Raw genomic sequence first — 22,037 nt, 5'->3', positions numbered from 1 at the left:
GTGCGATGGATCGCATACCAACCAATAGGGTGTCGGAATGGTATGTTTATACTTCTCATCCAACCACAATCAAATTCGCTCCATCCGGATGGCGCAATTTATCCGTATGGGTTTTTTTGTTAGTTTTTTTGCTATTTTGGCTATTTTTAAAATGTAGGGAGTAGAAAGTACAGAGAATTGCGTGAAAATGTAAAGAGTAGAAGTAAAACGTCAGCTGAAAAATAATTACTCCAGTAAAATATAGCTTTCTACTTAAGTAAGGTAACGAAGTATTTGAACATCGTTACTTGACACCTCTGGCCATGTCAGACAGAAGACATTGGCCAGAAGACATTGGGATCATCAGCAATTCTTTAAAAAGACATATAACAAATTTAAGGAAAATTTGTTTATGAAATTTGTTTATTTGCAAAACCACAGCAGGTCATGCAGTTTATGATCCATATATTTGATATGGCACTGGTTTTCCACCAGACACCATACATGACACCGTTTCAATGTAATCCAAGACTGCACCATCCTGTCACAGTAAAAAAAAATGACCATTTCTTTAATTTAATACACATCTTTTTATTTCATATAAAGAAAAGTGGGATGGCTCAAGACTTTTGCAAAATAGTATATCTAGGTTGTTGTTTTTTATTAGTATTATTAATAATAATAATAATAAAAAAAAAAACTATTTTTAAGTAAAATTACCAGGAAATTTGACTCCAAAAATTCACAGGTAAAGTCCTTTAAAAGCTAGATACAGGTATTTTCATCCACAGGAAACTGCCCATGGATCCATACCTTAGCTGAACTTTTGTATGTGAGCTTGCAGCACACGATTTCAAAAGGATCGGCCTGGCTAAGCAGCAATAACCCTTTCTTACTTCATCAAACGTTGTAAACTGAGTGCTGCAGAGGCGACTGGAAGGCTTAAAACAGTGGGTGATTTAGGCATGGCCTAAGGTCATGTGGCATAATGTTCATATTGACCCTATTCCAGATCAATGGGCATGTCAGACTAAGAAGGAAAATGCTTGAAGCGATGCACTTATCATGCATAGTGGCCACTGTACAAGCCTCTGGAAGCAGTCTTATGATCTGAGGTTGCTTCAGTTGGTCAGGTCTAGGTTTAGCAAAGTTATGTGGCAAAGAAAATGAAGTCAGTTGATGCCCTGAATATACTAAATGATCAGGCTTTTCTTCCCTGGTGTTTCTGGGAGCATGGGGAATCATTTTCACACATAAACCGGGCACCACTCTGTGTGCTGTATTCAAAAGTAAAGGTGGGTGAATTAAATCTTGGGTGCAACTTTTTTTTTTTGGCCAGGCAGTGTATATACACATTATACATTATATGCATTCCTACAACACAAAGAAAAAGTTACTTAACTCTATATGTGAAGGGACACAGCCTTTTAATAGCATTTGGAGTGAAAAATTTACAGTGTAGTTATTAAAATCATTTTATTTTAAACAGTAACACAAGTAAACCAAAGACATGCAATGCCTTTAATGAGATATTTATAGATCTAGTATCCAATTCATGTATATTTTCATTTAATGTCAAAATTAACACCTGGAATCACATGTCTAAAGAAAAAGAACATCCAAAATAATTTCAGTTTACCCTTTAAAATATACATATATATATTTTTATATATAAACCCCCGTAAAACATTATGCACATTAATAGGAAATTTTTTTTGATCCTCACCTACAGTGCTGAAAAAAAACTCTTTCTATATATATGTATTAGCAGTTAGGGTCCAGAATAATGAAATTAAAAGAAAAATGTCAACTCTCTCCATCGATTTCTTACATTTTTTAAAGCCCTCAAGACTCTTATGTTTCCTCTGAAAAAGAAGAGAGAGAAAGAAAAAGAGTTTTGTTTTGCATGATGTAACTTACAATGTACAGCTAGTTCTATTAAGCATCAAATTACAGTTCAGCTTAATGATCAGGGGGATTTTACTACGTGAGAATAAATTAAAAGCTGCTAGAAGGGATGTTACTAGGCACAAAGTATATGTACACAAAAAAAAATAGAGAATGCACATTCAAGAAAATAAAGGCAAAAATCACGTGGTGAATCCATGATGGGCACTAGTGTCAAAACACCTTGCTGTTTTGCATCTAAATACTGAATCTTTTTAGTTGCTTAGAAAAAGTACTTCAGTGCAGATGTCTGGGAATGACCGGGTGTTTCGTGAGAGCTTTCTGGATGCTGATGAAAATCTGGCTCTTATTATCTTAAATTTCCACCAAACGATCACAGAATAAGGAATGAAACCACATTCCACACTTTAAAGTATGACTTGATAAAAGTGGAGGGGGAACGATGATGAAAAAGCTCCAAGTTCTAGAGCTTGTCATTAGCATCATCATAGACCCAGCTTTCCAACTCACTATCAGACCAAGTTAGACACCATACTAATCCGTAAACTTTGCGTGAGTCATGCTGAGACCCAAACTCCATGCATTTTTCACTCCTCGAAGGCAGCAATATTTATTAAACAAAACACCCAACACTGTCATCATGGATCAAAACTCTTTTCCAGTAAGCCTACCTTTTTTGCAATTTTTTTTTTTTTTTTTTTTTGCATCCCGACAAAAACGTCAAAAACAAAAACAGGAACCCTTACAAAACTTCAACCCCTGTACGCACCATTCTTCATCAATAACTTTAATGTGAGTGGAGGAAAGGGAGGGATTTTAACTAGCAAAGGTTTTCCCTGTGTCTTCCTTGCCTCTGTATGTCCTCTTCCCATGTGTGAAGGGGAGGTACCTATACTTAATCATATGCTGTGGACAGACAAATGGAAAAGAGAGGAAAAAAAGATGAGCAATTAGTTATCAGTAATATGTAATGTTGTACATGTTTTGGAATGTGACCAACCTTGATCTGACGCTTCATGGTGATGCAGAAGAGCATTATGAAGTACATCACGAGGATAGGCCAGAACACTGGTACGTTGAAGGCTTCAAAGAACGTGCAAATCATAGCGATGACGATGCCTTTTGTAGCAGAATGCCTGAATCAACAAACAAGAAAAACATTATTTGGGAATTATTTTCCTTCCTGCATTTCATCCAAAGTTCGGTTGACTGCAAATTCCCAATGAAGAGCTAGCTCCCTATTACAAACAGAGGAATGTGAAGGCTAAAACTCACTTTCTTAGAGACATGTGAAGCCAGCCCAGTGTAGATTTGTGATGTGCATATCATCCCTGAGATTGTCAGTTGTTTTTGTGCTCCTGTCCCCAGACAACATGGTCAGTTTAGATCTCTTGGCTCACAGACAAAAATGACTGTGGTCATTTAACACGCATACGCTACGCATACATATCTTTTTTTGCGTTAATGGGATATTAAAGAATACCGAATTTCTTGAGTGTTCGAGTCAAACTGGGACAGCACAGTATGATGATGAGACTCTTGGCCATAGTAAAACAATTGAATGGTGCAAGCATTTCCAAGGTGGAGCCGTCTACAGTCCCTAGTGGAACACTCGGATAAGTGTTATTCTGCACAGTCCAAAGTCCTGGATCGACTTAAATGCCCCGCGTACAGCAAATTTACAAATAAACATGTTCATATCCAGTTTAAGAACATAAGTTTTTGAAATCGCCAGCAAAACCATGTCCGCCTTTTTGCACTTTTGGCTTTCCATTTCAATTCAATTTTATTTATATCGCGCTTTTAATAATAGTCATTGTCTCAAAGCAGCTTCACAAACATGAAAAGAAAATTTAAAAAAGAAAATTAGAAAATTTGTCAATCGAAGAATTGTTTGAATGTTCCTCTGGACTAGAAAACCCCTCCCCATCCTTTTTTATAGGATCTTCAAGCATGCACAAAAGGCATTCAATCCATCCTGTAAAAATGCCTTACCATACACCTCATTGTACTGGCTTCTCTAATTCGTGATACATGAAAGGTTTTTGTCACATCGTTCTGTGGTGATCCATGGTGCAATGACACCAGAGTGATTTGGCAAAATCTTGCTTAGACCTTAAGCAAGACTTTAAACCTCAACTTCTTAGCTGTATTCTGTATCATTTCAGACAAATGTAGCAATCAGATTGATCATTTTTACTTCCTTGTTTTTCCTAATACTAATTTTTAAAAAATGATGTAAAAAACAAGTCAAGATTTACTGATTCTTCCTTCACTTCGCTTTTTCTATTAATTACGTTGGTTTGTTGATAAATTTTCTATAACTGCTGTATGATTTTGGCAGAGACTTTAGGACAGAGGTTTCTGATCTGCTATAAAGATTTCACTGTTAGTCATTTTGTCTTGTACTTACTTGTTTTTCATTGCCAATTAATCAGATCTTTCACTTTTGCTTTAAACTTAAAATACTATAGTGAAAATGTTATTTGTTTGACACATAAAATTACTCAGGACTCAGCAATGACCTACATTGTATGCCCAAAAGTATTTGGACACCTGATGAGTGTTTGCTCTATAGTTCTATATACATCTAAGCAGGTGAGGGTTGAGAGTTAAGGACATTGCTTAAGTGCCCAAAAGTGGCAGCTTGGTGGTGCTGGGGTTTGAATTTGTAATCTTCATGGTAATATGCTGCCTACATAATTTACTGCAGCATCGACTGCAGGAGTACACATATACATACGGAATAAATCAGTCTTAAGAAAACAAAATTAAGCAATCTGGACACTGGCAGCTTCCTGAATATTATTTAATGAAATCACATTATTCAGTGAAATCAAGTGCATTAAAAAAATCAAAAATTAACTGACCAGAATTTAAATTCCGGCAGCCGTCTGATGAATGGCCGGAACTCCTCGTTCTGCTTCGTGGGAAGTGATGGACCGTCATCTTATATAAAAAATGTAAACAGGGGAAAATACAATTTAAATAATATATAAATATAAAGCAAAGAGCAAAGTGTTTTACCCCTGAAAGGAAGTAGGTTAAATAAATACCAACAAGTGAGTAAACTGAGCTAATTGTAAATGTAAAATTTTGTAAGGAGTCTTCAGTGATAGTAAGGGTCAGAGATAAAGCTATAATATTATCAAAAGAGTACTTTGTGGGTTCTCACCATCACAGAAAACTGCAAAAGACGAAAGGCCTTTTGAAAAGAGAGGAAGGAAGACTGATACAGGAATGATTGCTATAATGTCAGCAAGTCCCACAGGTTTCTCAAATAAATAAAGTGTTTTTATTTGTTTGTTCGGGGATGTGACCGCTGATTAGTCAAAAGGTGTGAAATGTTTTTAACAGTGCTTTTAACAGTTCAGGGGACCAGTAACCCTTTTAACATGGACGGAAATACATGCATTAAATGATACACAAGCTGTTTATGCATGTTGCTGCTCTAAGAAAATACTGTTTTATCATGTTGTCTCTTTCTTAGGCCTGTGATAAGGGCCACTCAAGCTATACATGCCATCTAATTAAGATGACCTCGATTTCTTAACTGGTGCTGCATTAATTAGTGAGTTAGACTGTTTCCTGATTTCACAGAAGAACTATTTCAAGACTTTAGACTCAAGATTTTAATAATGCAAATTATAAGGGCAGAAAATGCTATCCATGTCTTAATTTTATACTCAGTAAACCCATACCCACTGTGCATGATCGTGTATGTGCAGTCTGTGAATAGAAAATGCAGTGCGTTCTCGACTCACATTCTCTATACTGCTCATCCTGTACATGGTCGCGAAAGGAATGGAGCCTGACCCAAAAGGTGGGATACACCCTGGACACACTCATTCACACACTATGGTCAATTTGAAAACACCAGTTAACCTAATCTGCATGTCTTTTGAGGAAACCCACCAAGCACTCCACACACACAGACCTAAGGCGGAAATCCAACCCCGGACCCTGGAGGTGCAAGGCCACTTGTGGTATCCACTACGCCATCGTGCCTCACTAGCATTCATGTGACAGTGTGTGGTGAAACTGTAGATATAGTATTGTTGACCTGGTTGTTCTCATACACAATGTGTCAATCAGTCAGTAATTACGTTTTCATTATAAGAAAACTAATTAACAATTGCATGTTTTTAGTTCTCAGACACTATACTGCCCTTAAAGCAGAATAGTTCACACCCACTCTATATGAACATGATGATACAAACTGATTTGACTTAAAACAAACAGTGAGCAGAAACCTTGATTTGACTAACCTGGGTCGTCAAGCAATGATGGGTCCACTTTTGGCGACAGAAAAGCAATAAACAAATTGAGATGGTAGATTCCAAGAGCGTATGTGACTATGTACCACCCCTGAAAAACAAGAAAGAATCATGCACAAACTGTAAACTTTGTTTAATCTATAAACTTCTTATTTATCCGCCTATATAAACTCATTAGCTTGCTTACTTAACAAATTGAATAATGAACTGCGTTACTGGTGACCTTAAAAAAAAACTATTCAACAGTTAAATGAATGATGTTGGATGTCCGGATCACTACTGCGCTAATAATCACAATCATAAGTATGTGAACAACTGTCCATGACATTGACCATTGCAAAATATTCCATGTCTTTTTTTCCCCTTTTTGTTTAAAAAATTTAATTAAATAAAAAGCCTTGGGATACCTTAGTACTTTTTTTTTTAACCAACACATCACATTATCATGTCTTTTCTATCTGTGAAAGCAATCACAACCTATATAAAGAGGGGATGCACACCCAGACGACATGTAAAAACAGGAAATTAAACAAATAAACTGCGAGATATGGCGTACCTGTAGTATGTACACTCTGATCATGTATATCGCTGTAAGGATGAGCGTGACTGCCCATCGTACCGCAGAGAACGGCGTGGACTTGTCCAACCATGACTGGTAGATCTACAACAGACAGAGTGTATGTGTTTTTGTTAATGAATGCACTAATACATAGAGCAAAGCTGGACAAACTTTTTGGTCCATGAACAACGCTTTCAAAGGTGGACATTAAATATGAAAGTCTATTTAAATTACATTACGCAGACCACAGATTATTTGAGACTATGTAAGGCAGAATATAAAAAAGTACCCTTGTATGGCTGATAGATGGCGCTGTGAGACTAGGCATGCTTTATTCATTGTTACACAGAACCTCATATATATATATATATATATATATATATATATATGAGGTTCTGTGTAACAATGAATAAAGCATGCCTAGTCTCACAGCGCCATCTATCAGCCATACAAGGGTACTACTATAAATCAAATAATACAAAGGGAGTGTTCAAGTCAAACTGGGACTTTTGATTGGGTAGAATTTTCAGACTACTCAAAAAAACTCAAAACTTTTTTTTTTTTATAGAATCCCCTACTACAGTAAAGCGTTTATCCCAATGTTTCACTAGTGCTTGGAACCATCAAGGTAGAAAGTTTTCTTAGTATGCCAGAGCCATGATTGGATTGTCTGCTTTATGACTGTCTGCTCCCAGGAACTCACTTAACATCCCAAAACATGGGCAATTAATTTATAAGTAAATCGAAACCTAGGGTTTTTTAGAACATTTAGAACTTCTAATCGATGTAATTCGGCCTATGTAAATTATTTTTCTGAAAACGTCTGTCTTTTAAATTCTTAAATTCTGTCAATAAAACCTTTGTCTTTTAAATTCTATTAATACTTTCCCTATTGTGCGTGTTCATGTACTGCCCTTAAAAACATAACCCTTCCTGACTGTCCCCTGTCCATTCTGTGACGGGGAAGCAACATGGAGAACTCTTTCATTGGGGGGGACAGCTCTAATATAAATATAGCGTATTTACAGTGCAAACCTTGTCAGGAAACCATAATGGGGAATAAAAAACAAACAAAGAAAAACCCAAAACAAAACAACCATTCATTAATCATATATGAGGTAAAGTTTTCAAATAACTATGATCTTGATTTGAGGTCATAACACCCAGCATTAGATCTAACAATAACTCCCAGCTAAGGGCCATTAAATGAGTTCGTGGGAGGTTAGCATCTCAGCAGCGACGATGATGTGATAGGCAGCCAGTCTGATTATAGGTACTGAGAAAACGTTATAACTTTCTACTTTTAATTCTATGCATGCATTATTGAAACTCTTCGCTAAATGCAGGAGATTATATAAAGAAATAAAGAGTTTTTTTTCTCATAACTGTGTACTGTTATATTACATAAACAAAAGTCCTAGTTTGACATAAACGCCCCTAAATCAATACATAAGAACAGTGAGTAATGGTGTAGGAGTTAACATTAAAGTTTGGGTACAGCACAGCAACCTCACCTGTCCAAGACGTGTGAAGAAGCTGGATATGGCGGATGGCTTCCCATGAATGGTTTCAGCAGAACTGTCTCCTTCTGACATTCTGTCTAAACACAAAGCAGATCAAACATCTGGATGAATGTCTGGCAGCTGCAGCACATGCCAACGTCACTAACTTAAAGCTAAAAAGTGAGTTTCCGTAAGACAAAAATAGACGGCATGCAAATTACAAAACAACACCATCAAGCCTGACAGAAAAGTGGGGCATCTTCACAGTGGAGCTGTTGCTAGTGATAGCAGGGCTGGGTGGCATTCAGCAGCTCATTCATTTACTAAAACAGCTGATTTGACAGCTACCACAGGGAATTTGCAGAGATTTCCAACACTCCACATAATAGGACAAACAAACATATTAATGACGTGGTGACATTTTCTGTTTTTTGAAATGTTTTGTTCAACACTTTTAGAAGCAGTCTCTTTAAAGAGCTGTGTGTTTTCTAACTGTCAGATGTACATGCAACTTTACAGATAACCATGAGCAGATAAACTGTATAACGCATACTTGCTTAATAAATAAAACGTGACTAGAAAAATTTCTGTGGTATAAAATGAATACACTTGGGGATGTGCTGTGAGTGGAACATAACCAACTTCAAGATGGCAACAGGGACTTGGTGTTGTGTTCAGTAACATCCCAGCATTACCATCACTCTCCTGTTACATTACTCCACCATGTGTTCAATTCTTTACTTAATACATTAGTACACGATCTGTAAATTAATACTTAGGAGACTCATGGAGAAAGGAGAAAACCATAACAAAAGATCAGGAGGTGTGCATGAATAAACACAATCCAAGACTAATTTATTCATAATACTCTGCTAAAAATAAATCTTAGGTACCACACAACTGTTTTTTTTAATCATGCATGCTTTTTTTTAGTCAGTAGTGCTCATCCTTTCTATTGTGTCAGTTTTTTCCTTTGTTCAGAGATGTACTAGTATAAAATAAGTGCTTACACATTCAGTCCTTGATAAACTATGGTTTTATCTGAGGCTATCAGATAAAACCATTCTGGCAGAGATCACATTGGGGAAAATATAGCCATTTAAATCAATCAGCCATAACCATCTGCCTAATATTGTGGAGGTTCCCCTTGTCCCTTTACATTGTGTTACAATCTGCAATGTAAAGGCATTAAAGATGGGGAAGAAAAAAAGGGAAAAAAATAAGTATAATCAGGTACGCATCAATTCTGCAATTTATGTATGACACTGATACCAAAATCTACTTTTTAAATTATTTTTAATATATGCATGTTTGAATTTGAGGTGATAAGATGCTGCCATTCCTCCATAATCCTACAGGTAGCCTAAGAACAGTGACTTAACTACTGACACATTGGCAGGCAGCACAGCATCCTGTATGTTAGGAGGTAATTATTTGCCAAGACTCTTTAGAATTGCAATAAAATCTAACAAAATCTAGATACTTAAAGAATCACAATAAAATAGAATTGGCAGTTAGATATCTTAATAATATTGCATCCCTGGTGATTCCCATCTCTACATGAACTCCCGAAGACTTCTAATGGTGTGCTGTGGTATCCGGCAGCAAGATGGTAACAGCAGATCCTTTAAGTCCTGTAAGTTACAACTTGAGGACTCCATGGATCATACTTGTGTGAGCAGCAAACCCATTTTTTAACAATCTTGTTTCAAGCTGCATTGCTTTGCTAAAAGAGGCCACTGACATCAGGGAATATTGTTTCCATAAAGGGTGGTACTTGCAACAAGGTTTAGGTTGGTACGTGTCAAAGTAGCATCCACATCAATAAAAGACAGGAGGTTTCGCAGCTGAACATTGCCCAGAGAATCACACTGCCTCCACCAGCTTGCCTTTTTGACATAGTTGAAAACTCTTCGTCCTAGTGCTGTGTATTTCCGGGGTAAGAGACATCCATGCATCCGGCCAGGGCATCCGGCCAGTTACCAGGGCATCCCTGGCCCCTCAGGGCCTCTGGGGTGATATGGTGCCTGATACCAGAATGTGGGAATCAAATCCGAGTCCTATGGATTGTGCGGTAGGGCAACTGTGGATTCAATTTGTTTGTCTGGTGCATCCCACGGGTGCTCAAATGGATTGGGATCTGAGAAGTTTGAAGGCCAGGTTGGCGATATTGAGCTTTTTGCCAGCTAGACCCCGTGCGTGGCAGGCAGTGGTGCACTGAATGTTCTGGCCCTTTGGTCCCCCCCAAGCATACTCGTCAGTGGTCATAATGTTATGGCTGATTGGGGTGTGTATGCATATCTGTCAGTTTTTTATTATTATTTCAATTTTTTAATTTCCTAAAAACTTTACAAATTACTTTTCCTTAATGTCACTTACACTTGGGGTAACCTGTAAACTGTATCCAGGCCGGTATGTGAGTGGGTGCATGTTTTCATTCCAACCAAGCAGAAGCCACACCTGAGAGTCTACTGAAAGCAAGAGCAACTACTGAAACATGTGGAATTAGGTGTGGCTTCTGGCCTTCTGGATCCAGTTTGACATCCCTGACGTACACTGTCCACATTCATCCTGCTGTCGTTACAATCTAAAAATGACAGCGGCTGTATGGGGGAAATGAATCGCAAAAAAAAATAAAATAACGGACATTGTTTAGTGTTTCGTTTAGTTCTAATCAGCATGGGGTGTTTTTTCTGCGGCTGTTGTGTAGAAAACAATTAAGAACATTCTAGGAGAGAACAGAGAAGGCGATGAATGAGGAACAGCAGCCAAAAGGTTTTTCAGTGCTGTTGTGTTCCCAGTAGAGATGTTTGCTGTAGTATGATCGGGGCAGTCCTGAGAGAGTATGAAGTTATGAAATCTAATCATGATTTTTAAAGGAGATTGCAGTCAGACACAATAGGGAACTGGATCCATGTATGCACTGTAATAACACTCATTGTATTTTTTAAGATGTTAGATAAATCTAGTGGTTTTGCTGTTTTTTCGACTCATTATTACAGAGAATTTATTGTGATCAAGTGTTTAAGTATGGTGATAGAACAATTTTTGGCATTTCACACATCCCTGTATGAGACACAACTGTGCTGGCTAGAAAATGAAAGCAAAAGATAAAATAAAAAATGCTCATCATGCAGGTACAAATCCAATGCAATCGTGATGTTTAAAGCTTTAGTAGTAAAAGTACAACGAGTCACCATTATAGCACAGTGATTCAGAAGCATCTGATGGTCTAAATCACGACCTTCATGAATCAATAACGCGCTGTACACACTGCTAGCTCGGTTATACACGCTTACAGTGAGTGTTAATGGGAATACTGAGGAAGCCGAGTCGCCTGGATGATAAGACAGCTTATTTTAAAGACGCTGTAACATTATAGATATGTTTCTTTCCCAAAGGTGATCTGGCAAGCCGAGGACATTCGAGAGAAAACCGGCTGCGTAGATCTAGATGTGTCTCACTGTTAGCATTAGCTAGTTAGCTACACTTGACTATCATAACTCCACTACAGCTATCTGTTAAACATCAGCAGGCTCTCGTGTCCTGTTCATTTTAATGGCATAATAACCGCATGTGATGTAAGAATATCATATTAAGGAAATAAAAATGATTAAACGAACCACCTAGAGATGAATGAAAAATTCTACTGTGTGCTCGCTTTTTCGTTGGGTAGCACTAGCCTGCTAATCGATGTCTTTTTTTCACTTCCACAATCCTAACCGGGATTTGTAGTTTGATCGACAATTACTCTAATATCTCAAACTCCACTAATCATTCGTTATTGGATCACATTTGATTCTACAGGGTATCTCAGACACAATGTTTCATGTCTACACGTTATTACATGAATTACATGTAATAATTTGACGGGATACGTCACGGTGTGATTACAAAAGAACTACAATAACCAGCCTCCCCAATAAAACCGGACAACTCACTTCCGGGGGGAAAAAACTGCTAATGAGAGCTGGTTAAAATCCTAGTACAGTGGAGTACACTCTCTTTTTAAATCTGGATTATAGTGGTAGGGGGAGAAAAGAAACGAGTCACCCTTCACCATTTGCATAAACTTGGATTTAAATCAGAATAAACAGAATACCTTTTCTGACCGGTTGCTGCCGCTGTGTCACTCTCGGCTGCCTGACCGCCGCTCGCGCTACTCCAGTGTGAACACGTCAGTACTTCCGCAAGGCAAAGATCAGTTCAGACTGAACTAATGGATCACAGAGCACTCTGGATCTATTCTGATCAGCCAGTCGGCCTAGTTGCATTACTGTGTTTAGTACGTGATCAGTGTACAGTTTGTGTCAGTTTATGTACTGTAGACACTAGTGATGGGAAGTTTGGATCGTTTTCAACCAATTTCTCAAGAGATATAAAGCTGAAATTTCTAAATAGTTTTTTTTGTAGAATATGTGCAATCTTTTTTACATCTCTTTTTTGAATGTATATATGTACATTTAGGATTATGTTGATGTTGCATTATTAATAAAAAAAGACAATGCAGCTAACGATATATTATGATAAACAAAATGAGCTACATAGTGTCTATGGGAGTCACGTGACAAAAGAACGTACGACTTGGAGTAGAAGAGTCATTAAGAAAGAATCGCTCAATTCTGTTTCATGTACAAAACCTACGGAGGATTTGCGATGCTTTGCTCATATACGTCCAGTAGAAAATGAACAAATCACTCTCCGAGACTACGCGATCTTCTGAGTCACGTTAAAGATTCGTTTAAAAAGAACGAATCGTTCATGAACGACCCATCACTAGTAGACACAAAAGTCTATGTAGGCCGCCCGCCAAAATTCCACATAGTTATCTGTGATATCACTCTGAGCACCTGAGTCAGAAAACAATCACAAATTGAGGATTTTAACTACATATTAAAGTTTGGGGTAGGTAGCGTGGATGGCTCAGAGCTCCAGGGTCCCTGGTTTGCTTAAGCTTAGGTTACTGTCTGTGTGAACTGTAACATCTCTCTATGTCAGTATATTCCCACCAGATAGGAGGAAACCAGAGCAAACCCACATGTACACAAGGTCCACAGGGTAACATTTCCAAAGAGTCAATCACATTGCTTTCACACACTTAAACACGCATGTATACATTCAGGATCCTCTGTAGTCCAGCTAGGGACCGTGAAGGCCAATGGTGACCATTCTATTTATTCCCTTTTGTACAACTGTGGTAGGACATCATTCACACACTACAGGCAATATGGGAATGCCAATTTACTAATCTGCATGTCTTTGGACTGTGGGAGGAATAAAAAAAAGTTTATACATTCAATTAAAATTATACAAAGCAGTAAACAGCAATTAATTAAACATGTCAATAATTGGTGTGATGACACTTTGCTTAAAATAATGTTTGTGCAGTTTTACTGAACATCCTTCAGAACCAGCCACAGTCCTTCTCAGAACTTTGTCACACCTACTTATTTTTTCATACATGCAAAACCCAGAAGCTTTGCTTTTTTTGTTTGTTTGTTTGTTTATCTGCTTGCAAATTTTCCTGTAAAAAAATTCCAACTTTAATACTAATGTTTTGGATCCGATTTTTTTTGTATTGACTTAATAATGAAATCATAAATATAATATGTATAATAAAGTTTGTACAAAAAAGGTGCACAGACTTTTGCACTGTCTTGTACATAAAGAATTATGTCCACAACCAGTCTATATTTTCCAAGATAATTTATGAACTTAGCTGCACAGTGCCTGCTTGAAATGTATTAATAATTTTTATAAGATCATCAGTCACGCAGCAGTCGTGTGTGATCAAGTTCAGAGCGTTGGTGAGATGTTGTGAATCGGTTCCATGTCAGAATCTATTTATTAATACGACAGATAAAAAATGAACATCCTTAGTATCTAAGTGAGACAAAGTCACTTCCACAGCCCTTATCCATTACAAGACTTGTCCTTACAGATCCAGCATTCCTCATTATGTGTTTGTAAGTTTCCCGGAATGAATCCTTGCTGTTACCATATTACCCCATATTATATTACTGTATAATGTATAATGTATAAATCATTCAAGTGGATTGAATCCTTTATTACAAGTGCATAGTATTGATACACTGTAAAAAAAAAAAAAAAAAAAAAGTCCTGTAATAGCATAAAATAATACAGAATCCCGAACATTTGGTTATTTGACTGATTCTTTAAAATAAATAAAAAGAAAAAAAATCAATCAGGATTCACCTGAATTGAAGGGTAAGGGTCTTGCTGAGGGATACGGCTATTTAAATGTATGATGGTCTAGTCTATAACTCAAATATCTAATCAGTGAACGATCATGACTAACTCAGCTAGCTTGCACTGATTTAACCACGTCTATTGCTAAATTAACTTGCATGCAAACTGATTGAGTAAAATGTGGTTTAGTGGTTAAATGTGTGAATTATCTAAGATAAGATTGTGTGTTCAAAGCCCGGTTTAAATTTCTTGGCACTTCATATTGGATTGGCACTTGAATTTCCTTTTTTTTTTTTACTGTAAATTTTCCAGACCCTTTTTTTGCCATAATGCTCCCCCAAAAAATGTTGATTACAAAAAGTGCTCGATTATAACAGTTGCCATCCTGTCCAGCTATGTAGTTGGGCAGCAGTCTTTTTTTATTTTAGCAATGTGACTAAATTTTAAAAGCTTGCAAAAAAAAAAAAAAAAAACTTACATTCAACAATATCAGAAGACAGACCTCCAAAAGTGTTTATTAAGTTGATGGGCCCTGATCATTGTAATTAACAAATCAGGCTACATTCTTGAGGCACTCCCCCTAGTGGTTCGACAATTCTTTAAAGTCTAGGGGATACTAATATGATCTGCTACTTGTCAGCTGTGCATAAACGTTCTCTCTTGTGAAGACTCTAGGATATCAGTTGCTTCAGGTTATCCAGGGTGCCGGGGATGTTATCCTAGAAAGTAAAGCATATTCCACTATACTCCAAACCTGTACACACATGCTCTCCTAGGACCATCTAGGTTACCTCTTTCTTTTCTAATGGCATGGCACTGTAGCTAACCCACAAATGTAAGCCGCAGGGAATGTTTATGAAGCGTCATTTGACATCTTTCAAATAGCAGGCGCTACTTTTCTGGTGATAACCCTGGCCTTTCAGTTGCTTGGTTCAAATGTTACCTTCCATGTTTCCCTGTGTTGTTAAGATATGGCCAGTGCGAGTTTGTTAAACCAAACCTAAAACCCCAAGCCCTATTTTGACGCCAGGATTCCTATGCTACCATAAAAAAAAACATGTTTTTCTATCAAATTGGTAATAACCAGACTGCTGTAGTAACCAGAGCTGCGTACTGACACATTTCTGATATATTTTTTTCCATAATTTTTTTTTCTGATGCTCCACATTAGAGACCAGCATCACAATACCTTATCACATAATGTATATCACTAATTTGGTGAAAACTAGCTCTGTTTTTTAACGAAAACAATGTATTTTTTATTTCACTATGTAGAAGATCATGTCTCACAAAAATCTTCGTAAATCAACCAAAAACCACAAGTTTAATGTTTTTTTATGGAATTAAAAAGAAAAAGAAAGATTTCTTGTAACAACCTGATTTGGGATATTAATGACAACTGATATAATTTCTATATTACACACTTTAATAATAATAATAATAATAATAATAATAATAATAACCTTACACAAGTCAAACATAAACATCATGTTACATGAATGTAGAAATGAACAAAAATAGTCTTTAAAAAAAAGACATGTCAACTTTAAAACATTCATAAACTCTCTTATGAATAACCTGACATAATACTGATCACAATCAAGCCAAAAATTATAGTGTTTACAATGTACAAAAGCAATAAAGTGCTTTCTTACGTGGTTTTTACATGAATTACAAAAAGGACTGAGTGCCGCAAACTGTTCAGGTGTTGAGTAATATTAACAGACCCTTGGGAAGGTTCTCTTTCAGTCTTTCCTTTTATATTCTATGCCATTCTTTAAGGGGAAAATGATCCGTGCGATTTGAATCCGTGTGCCTGTACATACACCAAGGGGAAACAATAGGGGGGAAAAAAGTCGCACAATCCAATATCACAAGATCTACTTAATACTATACATTTACAAACAAGGTGCTGTTAAAAGATGTAACACTGCAGTGGCAGTGCGAGTATTTAATTATCCAAAACTCCTAAAAAAATATTTGTTAAAACCATACAGTTAAGAAGGACCGAATCTGCTCCATTTTTTTTTTTTGAAAGAAAATTCTTCAACATTATGATACTCCAGTTTGTAACAGTGTAATAACAAAAAGCACAAACCATGTCATTTCTCAGGACACATACAGTATAAATACCTGTGTTGTAATCACACAAACGTGTAACGTGTAATTACACAAATATTGCTAAAATTGTTTCAATAGTATAGTCAATATAAATCATTCTCATTAAAAACAAGTGGACAACCAGTGTGGCATGATTTAAAAAAAAAAAAAAATAAAAAAAAAACCTTGTCCTGCAAGGCTAACACCACACAACACAGGGCCTTTTTTTCTTTCTTTTTTTTTGCTAATGCTTTAAACACATATCAAAATCTAATCCATTAATGCTCCTGTGTCTTGCAATATACACTTTATGCCAAGTAAACAAAATAACACTCACTAATACTAGGGTTCACATGAGCAGAACGCCAGACGGGTCTGATTTCATTTATAAACTCGTCTTGTCATACAAGTCGACTGAATCACACATTTCCGGCAGTCACCTCATTTTACTGACTGATCGCTTTTCAGATGCTCATAAAATTAAAGGTACAATATGACACGGTTAAATCATTGTCGTTATCGTCAAATATATCTTACAACAAGCCCTTTAAATTTCTCTCTACTCTAAAGGATGACTATGAGCGTTATTTTTACTACACATTCAAAAACATTCAAAATATAACATAAAAAAAAACTATTACTGTCGTTTAAGTGTTTACGATTTTGTATAGGGTCTCTACAGTCTTAGACAATTACATGGAATTCTGTTGGTGTTATAATATGGTTCAAACATTTTTTTTGTTGTGGGTTATTACTGTATATACTCAGCACTGTGTTGTAGTTGATATAATTTATACAAATGTTAGTTGTCTATTTAAAAAAAAAAGTTTGGGAGGCTTTCCTGTATTTACATGCTATAAAATTGAGAAAAAAGAAAAATGTTTAAAAATAAAACTTTACAATGAAACTGAAGATAGAACTGTTCATTAATTTTTTTTTTTTTTTTTTTTTTTTAAATGAAGCTTGATCAGGGAAAAAAGTAAAGCAGCAAAAATGGCAATGTCATCGTCATGTAAATGCCTCAGTGAGAGATCTCAGCGCATGCTGTTCTCTGCAAACTCTTCCTTAATAGAGTGCCTACGGGTCTTGCAGTCAGGCATGTCGAAGCCGAAGTCTGGCCACTCGTCCGTTCCAGCTGTGGTGCCGCGGTTTGGAATGGTGATGGTGTGGCGTACACGAAAGTGCACAGCCTCCATTACACGCTGCCGCTGCAGTTCCCCTCCAGGCCCGATGGCCATAGTGGCCATATTACTGCTAGAGCGAATAAGCTGCTGGCCATAATCATGGCCCTGCTTCATGTCCTGAAGGCCTCTCCAGATAGCCAAACGGAACTGCTCTGGGATCTTAAGAGCTCCAAGATCCTGAGGGGGAAAATACAGAAGTTAGCTTTACCTTAGCTTTAAATACAAATTTTAGCACAAAAACTCTTTTTTTGTGTGTGTTCTCTGAGTAATTGTTAGCACCTGTAATCTGAATAAGAGCTATTGACCCATCGTGCATTTTAGTTACAATTCACTTTAATCCAAAACCTATAGGAGTTGGTGAGAAAATATGTAAAAATAAATAAATAAATAAATAAATAAATAAAAGACATTTACACATTGCACAGTACTTTATATGTATCACAACATATAAAGTTGCTGAAGTTTTGATAGCAAAACACAAATAAGGGTCAGTGTCAGTCATAAAATAAGATATAACCCATAATAAATGAAAGTAGTTCATTTATTATAGAGGGAAGAAATAGGACAAAACAAGATGAGCTTTAGCTTGCACCTACTATCTTTTATATGGTTTGTTACCTTATTTCCATAGAACAGTTACATTAATTACGAAACCAAGCCTCGTTTCCGATTTCTTGCACTTTTCTATATATTGTCTTTTTATATCAGCTAAAATCAGTCCATAAAAAAAAAAAACTTTTAATTTCCAGAGTACAATGAATGCCATTCTCAACTAGCGTAAGCCAGCAGAATCGAGCCCTTACAGATGGTTCTCGTTTTGTTTACCTCCATGGAGAGGGTCTGCAGGTGGTACACACTCTGGAGGCCCTGTGATGTGAAGTAGTCGATGCAGTTTTGGCAGCCCAGGCTGGTTAAGAAGCTGTTCAGAGAAAAAAGGAATCCCACTAAGACCAAGGGGCTGCACCCTGGGAATTACAGATTCGTGCATGGACAACATTTTATCCAGACTGAAACAATAGTTTAATCTACACTGGCTGTAAAAACCTTTATTGCTTAATATGCAATGCATTAAATATCACTAAACTAATTTTGTGTCTTAGTCTAATTCTAAATGGAAAAATATGATTACTCCCTGGAATGAGTTAGCGCTAATAATACACATGAACTGCAAATAAGCTAAAATGTAGGAAATAGTAATAATATATAACCTACATTTTTTTTGTTTCTAAATACTTTTGAAGATGGGAAATATATATCATTATAAATAACTCTTTAAACAAAAACAGATCCAGCTGCATTAATAATGCATAACAACTTTTTTTTTGAAAAGCATTCAGACTTTTATTATAAATACAAAAAGGTGGAAATACTACATACAATGAAAAACATTCATTTGTATTGATATCGTAAAAAAAAAAAAAAAAAAACAGGAATGGGACATAAATATAGTGACGTTTTTTTTTAAAGGTAGATTCCACAACTGCTTCACATCTCACATTATTATGTTTTTCAACAGTTACAATCTGTCTTATAAATTGTTTTTTTGGAATTTATTAATTATAGAAATTTGCATGCAACTTTATTGTATATGCCCAAATCACTTAGTTTATTGGATGACATGGAAGGGGCAAAATGAAAAAAGAAAACAAAAGAAGAAGAAGAAGCAAAAAGACAAAAAGAAAGTTCTTGTTTTGGGGACTCTACCTTTAAAGTGGTAAATAAAAAATACAAAATGTCAAAGAATGGAAACTTAGAATAATGAAGTGGCAACTGTATTGCAGAACAGTGCATTGACATAAAAACAAAACATATTTCATAAAAATATGTTTTTTAATAATAGAAAACATATAGTTCTGTATTTTCTTAGGTGTAATCTGTGTGATGAATGGTTTCTAAACAGAAATTGAGTAATGTGTACAAAAGTGTGAACTCCAGCTGAATGTAATACAATATTGTAGTGGATTGATTTATATGTAAATGAGATCACACATTACATCCAATATTATGCATAGAAACAAGTAAAAAATGTTATTCTGTATAATTATCTAACTGTATGGACAAAGATATAACGACTCAATTTTAAAAACAAAATTTATTCCATTAAATATTTCAAAAGCCAAAAAGCCAAAGCAAGTGATTTTTTTTTTAGATAAACAATTATTTTTCTGACCAGCAGAAAAATTTAACTCTATTTACAGATGAGTAAACAGAAGGGGTTGAGTCAGCAGAAACCAGGTTTCCATTCTACTTAACACACTACAGCCATACATGCTGTGGCACAATTCTCCAAAAAAAAAGGTGATTCCACAATTGGGGTGGCATTTAGCCATTGTAAACTAAGAAAACAAGCAATTAACACTTCAGTGTTTTAACCCATCCTAGGCGACAATCTCTTTTTTAGTCTTTAAGAGAACGTTTTTTCTTAATTAAGTAAGAGTTAAACTTTGTTGTTGTTTTTTTAGTTTGTTTTGTGGTTAAGCATGTGGTTATAAGGACACAATAATTGTGAAATTCTAGAACTTTACTAATATAGTTGCTTAAAATTGTAATTTAGCCAATGGCCAAACAATAATTTTTTTTTTCTTTTTTGGTTTTGTTACAGCTCTTGTGTATTTCATAAGGAAAACGTTCTTGTGTACACGTTATAACAATCAAAAGCTTAGTAAGGCGGTTATACCAAATAACACCACATGGTGGAAGCCCTCTGTTGTTACATAAACTAGAGTAGAATGTGTGTACAAGAGAGCAAGAGTGCTATAGGGTTGTTCTATTTAACCTCCATGGATACTGTCATAAATACTGGATAATATTTTGTCAGAATAAAGGTACAGTGTGGAAATCCCTGTGCAACCTAGGCTATCCTTGGGCGATTGATAAGTACAGGTTTCCATCTCTACTTCACTCCCTGCACTACACTGCATTAGAAAGCCACGCCACTGCCATCAGTGAATGCGAACTTCTTTGCTGATAAGCCAATGACAGTTAACAAGATGAATATCTTCCGATGTACAGACGATAAATTGCTGCATCCTTAGCACCAATTCAATGTTTAATTTTATCATTTAATTTATAATTGGCTCTTATTCTATAATTTTAAATGGGTAAGTTTATGGGTCAGTTGGGTCATTTTATGATTTAATTTACAAAGTTCACTTCTCATCTGCAGTATTCGAGATTCAGTACGTTAAGGGTAAAACATGGTAAGATTTTTGGGGTTTAATTTTGATGTCTAGTTCAGGACATGCATAGGGAAGACTGCTGACTTGACGGTTGTCTGAGTGACAGCCTCCACGAGAAGGGTAAGCCACAGGCGGTGCTGTATTAAAGCATATTCATGGAAAGTTGACTGAAAGAAAAATATTTGGTAGGAAAAGGTGCACAAGCAATAGGGATGACCACAGCCATAAGCCGATTCAAGTATTTGGAGAGCTTCATAATGAGTGGGGTGAGGCTGGAGTCGTCTGAAGGAAATGGGCTACAACTGTTGCATTTCTCCTATCAAGCCACTCCTGAACCAGAGACAATGTTAGAAGCATCTTACCTGGGACCAGGAGACAAAGACCTGGACTGTTGCTTAGTGGTCCAAAGTCCTCTTTTTAAAGGAAAATAAACTTTGCATTTCGTTGGGAATTCAAGGTTCGGAAAGAAGAACGGAGTTCATAATGCAATGTGCTTAAAGTTCAGTGTGAAGTGTCCACAATTAGTGATGATTTGGTGTGCCATGCTATCTGCTGGTGTAGCCATCCACCAGGAGATTTTAGACCATTTTATGATTCCATCTGCTGACATGTTCCTACCTATAGTGCAGCAACTACAACTAACTTGTTTGCTCACCATGACATTACAGAGCTTGATTGGCCAGCCAGCTCACCTGATATAAACTCCATAGAAAATCTATAGGGGAAGTCTCAAGAGGAAGATGAGAAACGACTGACCCAACCATACAGATAAGCTGAAGGCTTCTATTAAAGCAACCTGGTCTTCAGTAACGCCTCGGCAGTGACACAAGCTGATTGCCCTTATGTCATGCTGCATTGATGCAGTAATTCATGCTAAAGGAGTACCAACCAAGTATTGAGTGTAAAAATAAACATAACTTTCAGAATTTCTGCATTGTATATTTCTGTATTGCTTTTTGGAATCGATCCTAAGAAATAATATTCTTAAGAAATATTTTTAAATACAAGACTTTCATGAGTCATTAAAATTAAAAACTAAAAAGGATTGAAATATTTCACTTCATGTAATAACTTTAAAATATATGTTTTATTTTTTTTTTTTAATTAAATTAGAAAGAAAATTACCTTTTTTTTTTACA

The 22,037-nt window shown here is 36.2% G+C and overlaps 2 protein-coding genes across 6 annotated transcripts in view; both read right to left on the bottom strand.

Moving 5' to 3' along the window:
- Positions 1-1,389: 1,389 nt before the first annotated feature.
- rer1 (retention in endoplasmic reticulum sorting receptor 1) lies at positions 1,390-12,415 on the bottom strand. 3 transcript variants are annotated; one of them, XM_053504879.1, is made up of 8 exons: positions 12,328-12,415; positions 8,238-8,323; positions 6,721-6,825; positions 6,156-6,255; positions 4,758-4,836; positions 2,888-3,023; positions 2,657-2,793; positions 1,390-1,844 (listed from the first exon to the last, which is right to left on the bottom strand). In XM_053504879.1, exons 2-7 carry the CDS (start codon positions 8,316-8,318, stop codon positions 2,704-2,706), a joined length of 591 nt encoding a protein of 196 aa, XP_053360854.1. In that variant the 5' UTR covers positions 8,319-8,323; positions 12,328-12,415; the 3' UTR covers positions 1,390-1,844; positions 2,657-2,703. The 3 variants fall into 3 exon arrangements, with proteins under 3 accessions (XP_053360854.1, XP_053360855.1, XP_053360853.1); XM_053504880.1 differs by having other exon boundaries at positions 2,739-2,793; XM_053504878.1 differs by having other exon boundaries at positions 1,390-2,793.
- Positions 12,416-17,475: 5,060 nt separating this feature from the next.
- The window catches only part of tp73 (tumor protein p73), a 32,969-nt gene continuing 28,407 nt past the window's right edge, over positions 17,476-22,037 (bottom strand). Inside the window, exons 13-14 of one of the 3 annotated variants that reach the window (XM_053503411.1) lie at positions 18,545-18,638; positions 17,476-17,896 (exon numbers count right to left, since the gene is read on the bottom strand). In XM_053503411.1, coding sequence (XP_053359386.1) covers positions 17,570-17,896; positions 18,545-18,638 — 421 coding nt within the window. In that variant the 3' untranslated portion in view covers positions 17,476-17,569. Of the gene's footprint in view, positions 17,897-18,544; positions 18,685-22,037 lie in introns of all 3 variants that reach the window. The other 2 variants (XM_053503412.1, XM_053503413.1) reach the window with 2 other exon arrangements.

Source organism: Clarias gariepinus, chromosome 9 (genome assembly GCF_024256425.1).
Source record: "Clarias gariepinus isolate MV-2021 ecotype Netherlands chromosome 9, CGAR_prim_01v2, whole genome shotgun sequence".
NCBI classification, from domain to species: Eukaryota; Metazoa; Chordata; class Actinopteri; order Siluriformes; family Clariidae; genus Clarias; species Clarias gariepinus.
The sequence above is the reverse complement of the archived record's forward strand: the minus strand, read 5'-3'. Positions and strand labels throughout refer to the sequence as shown.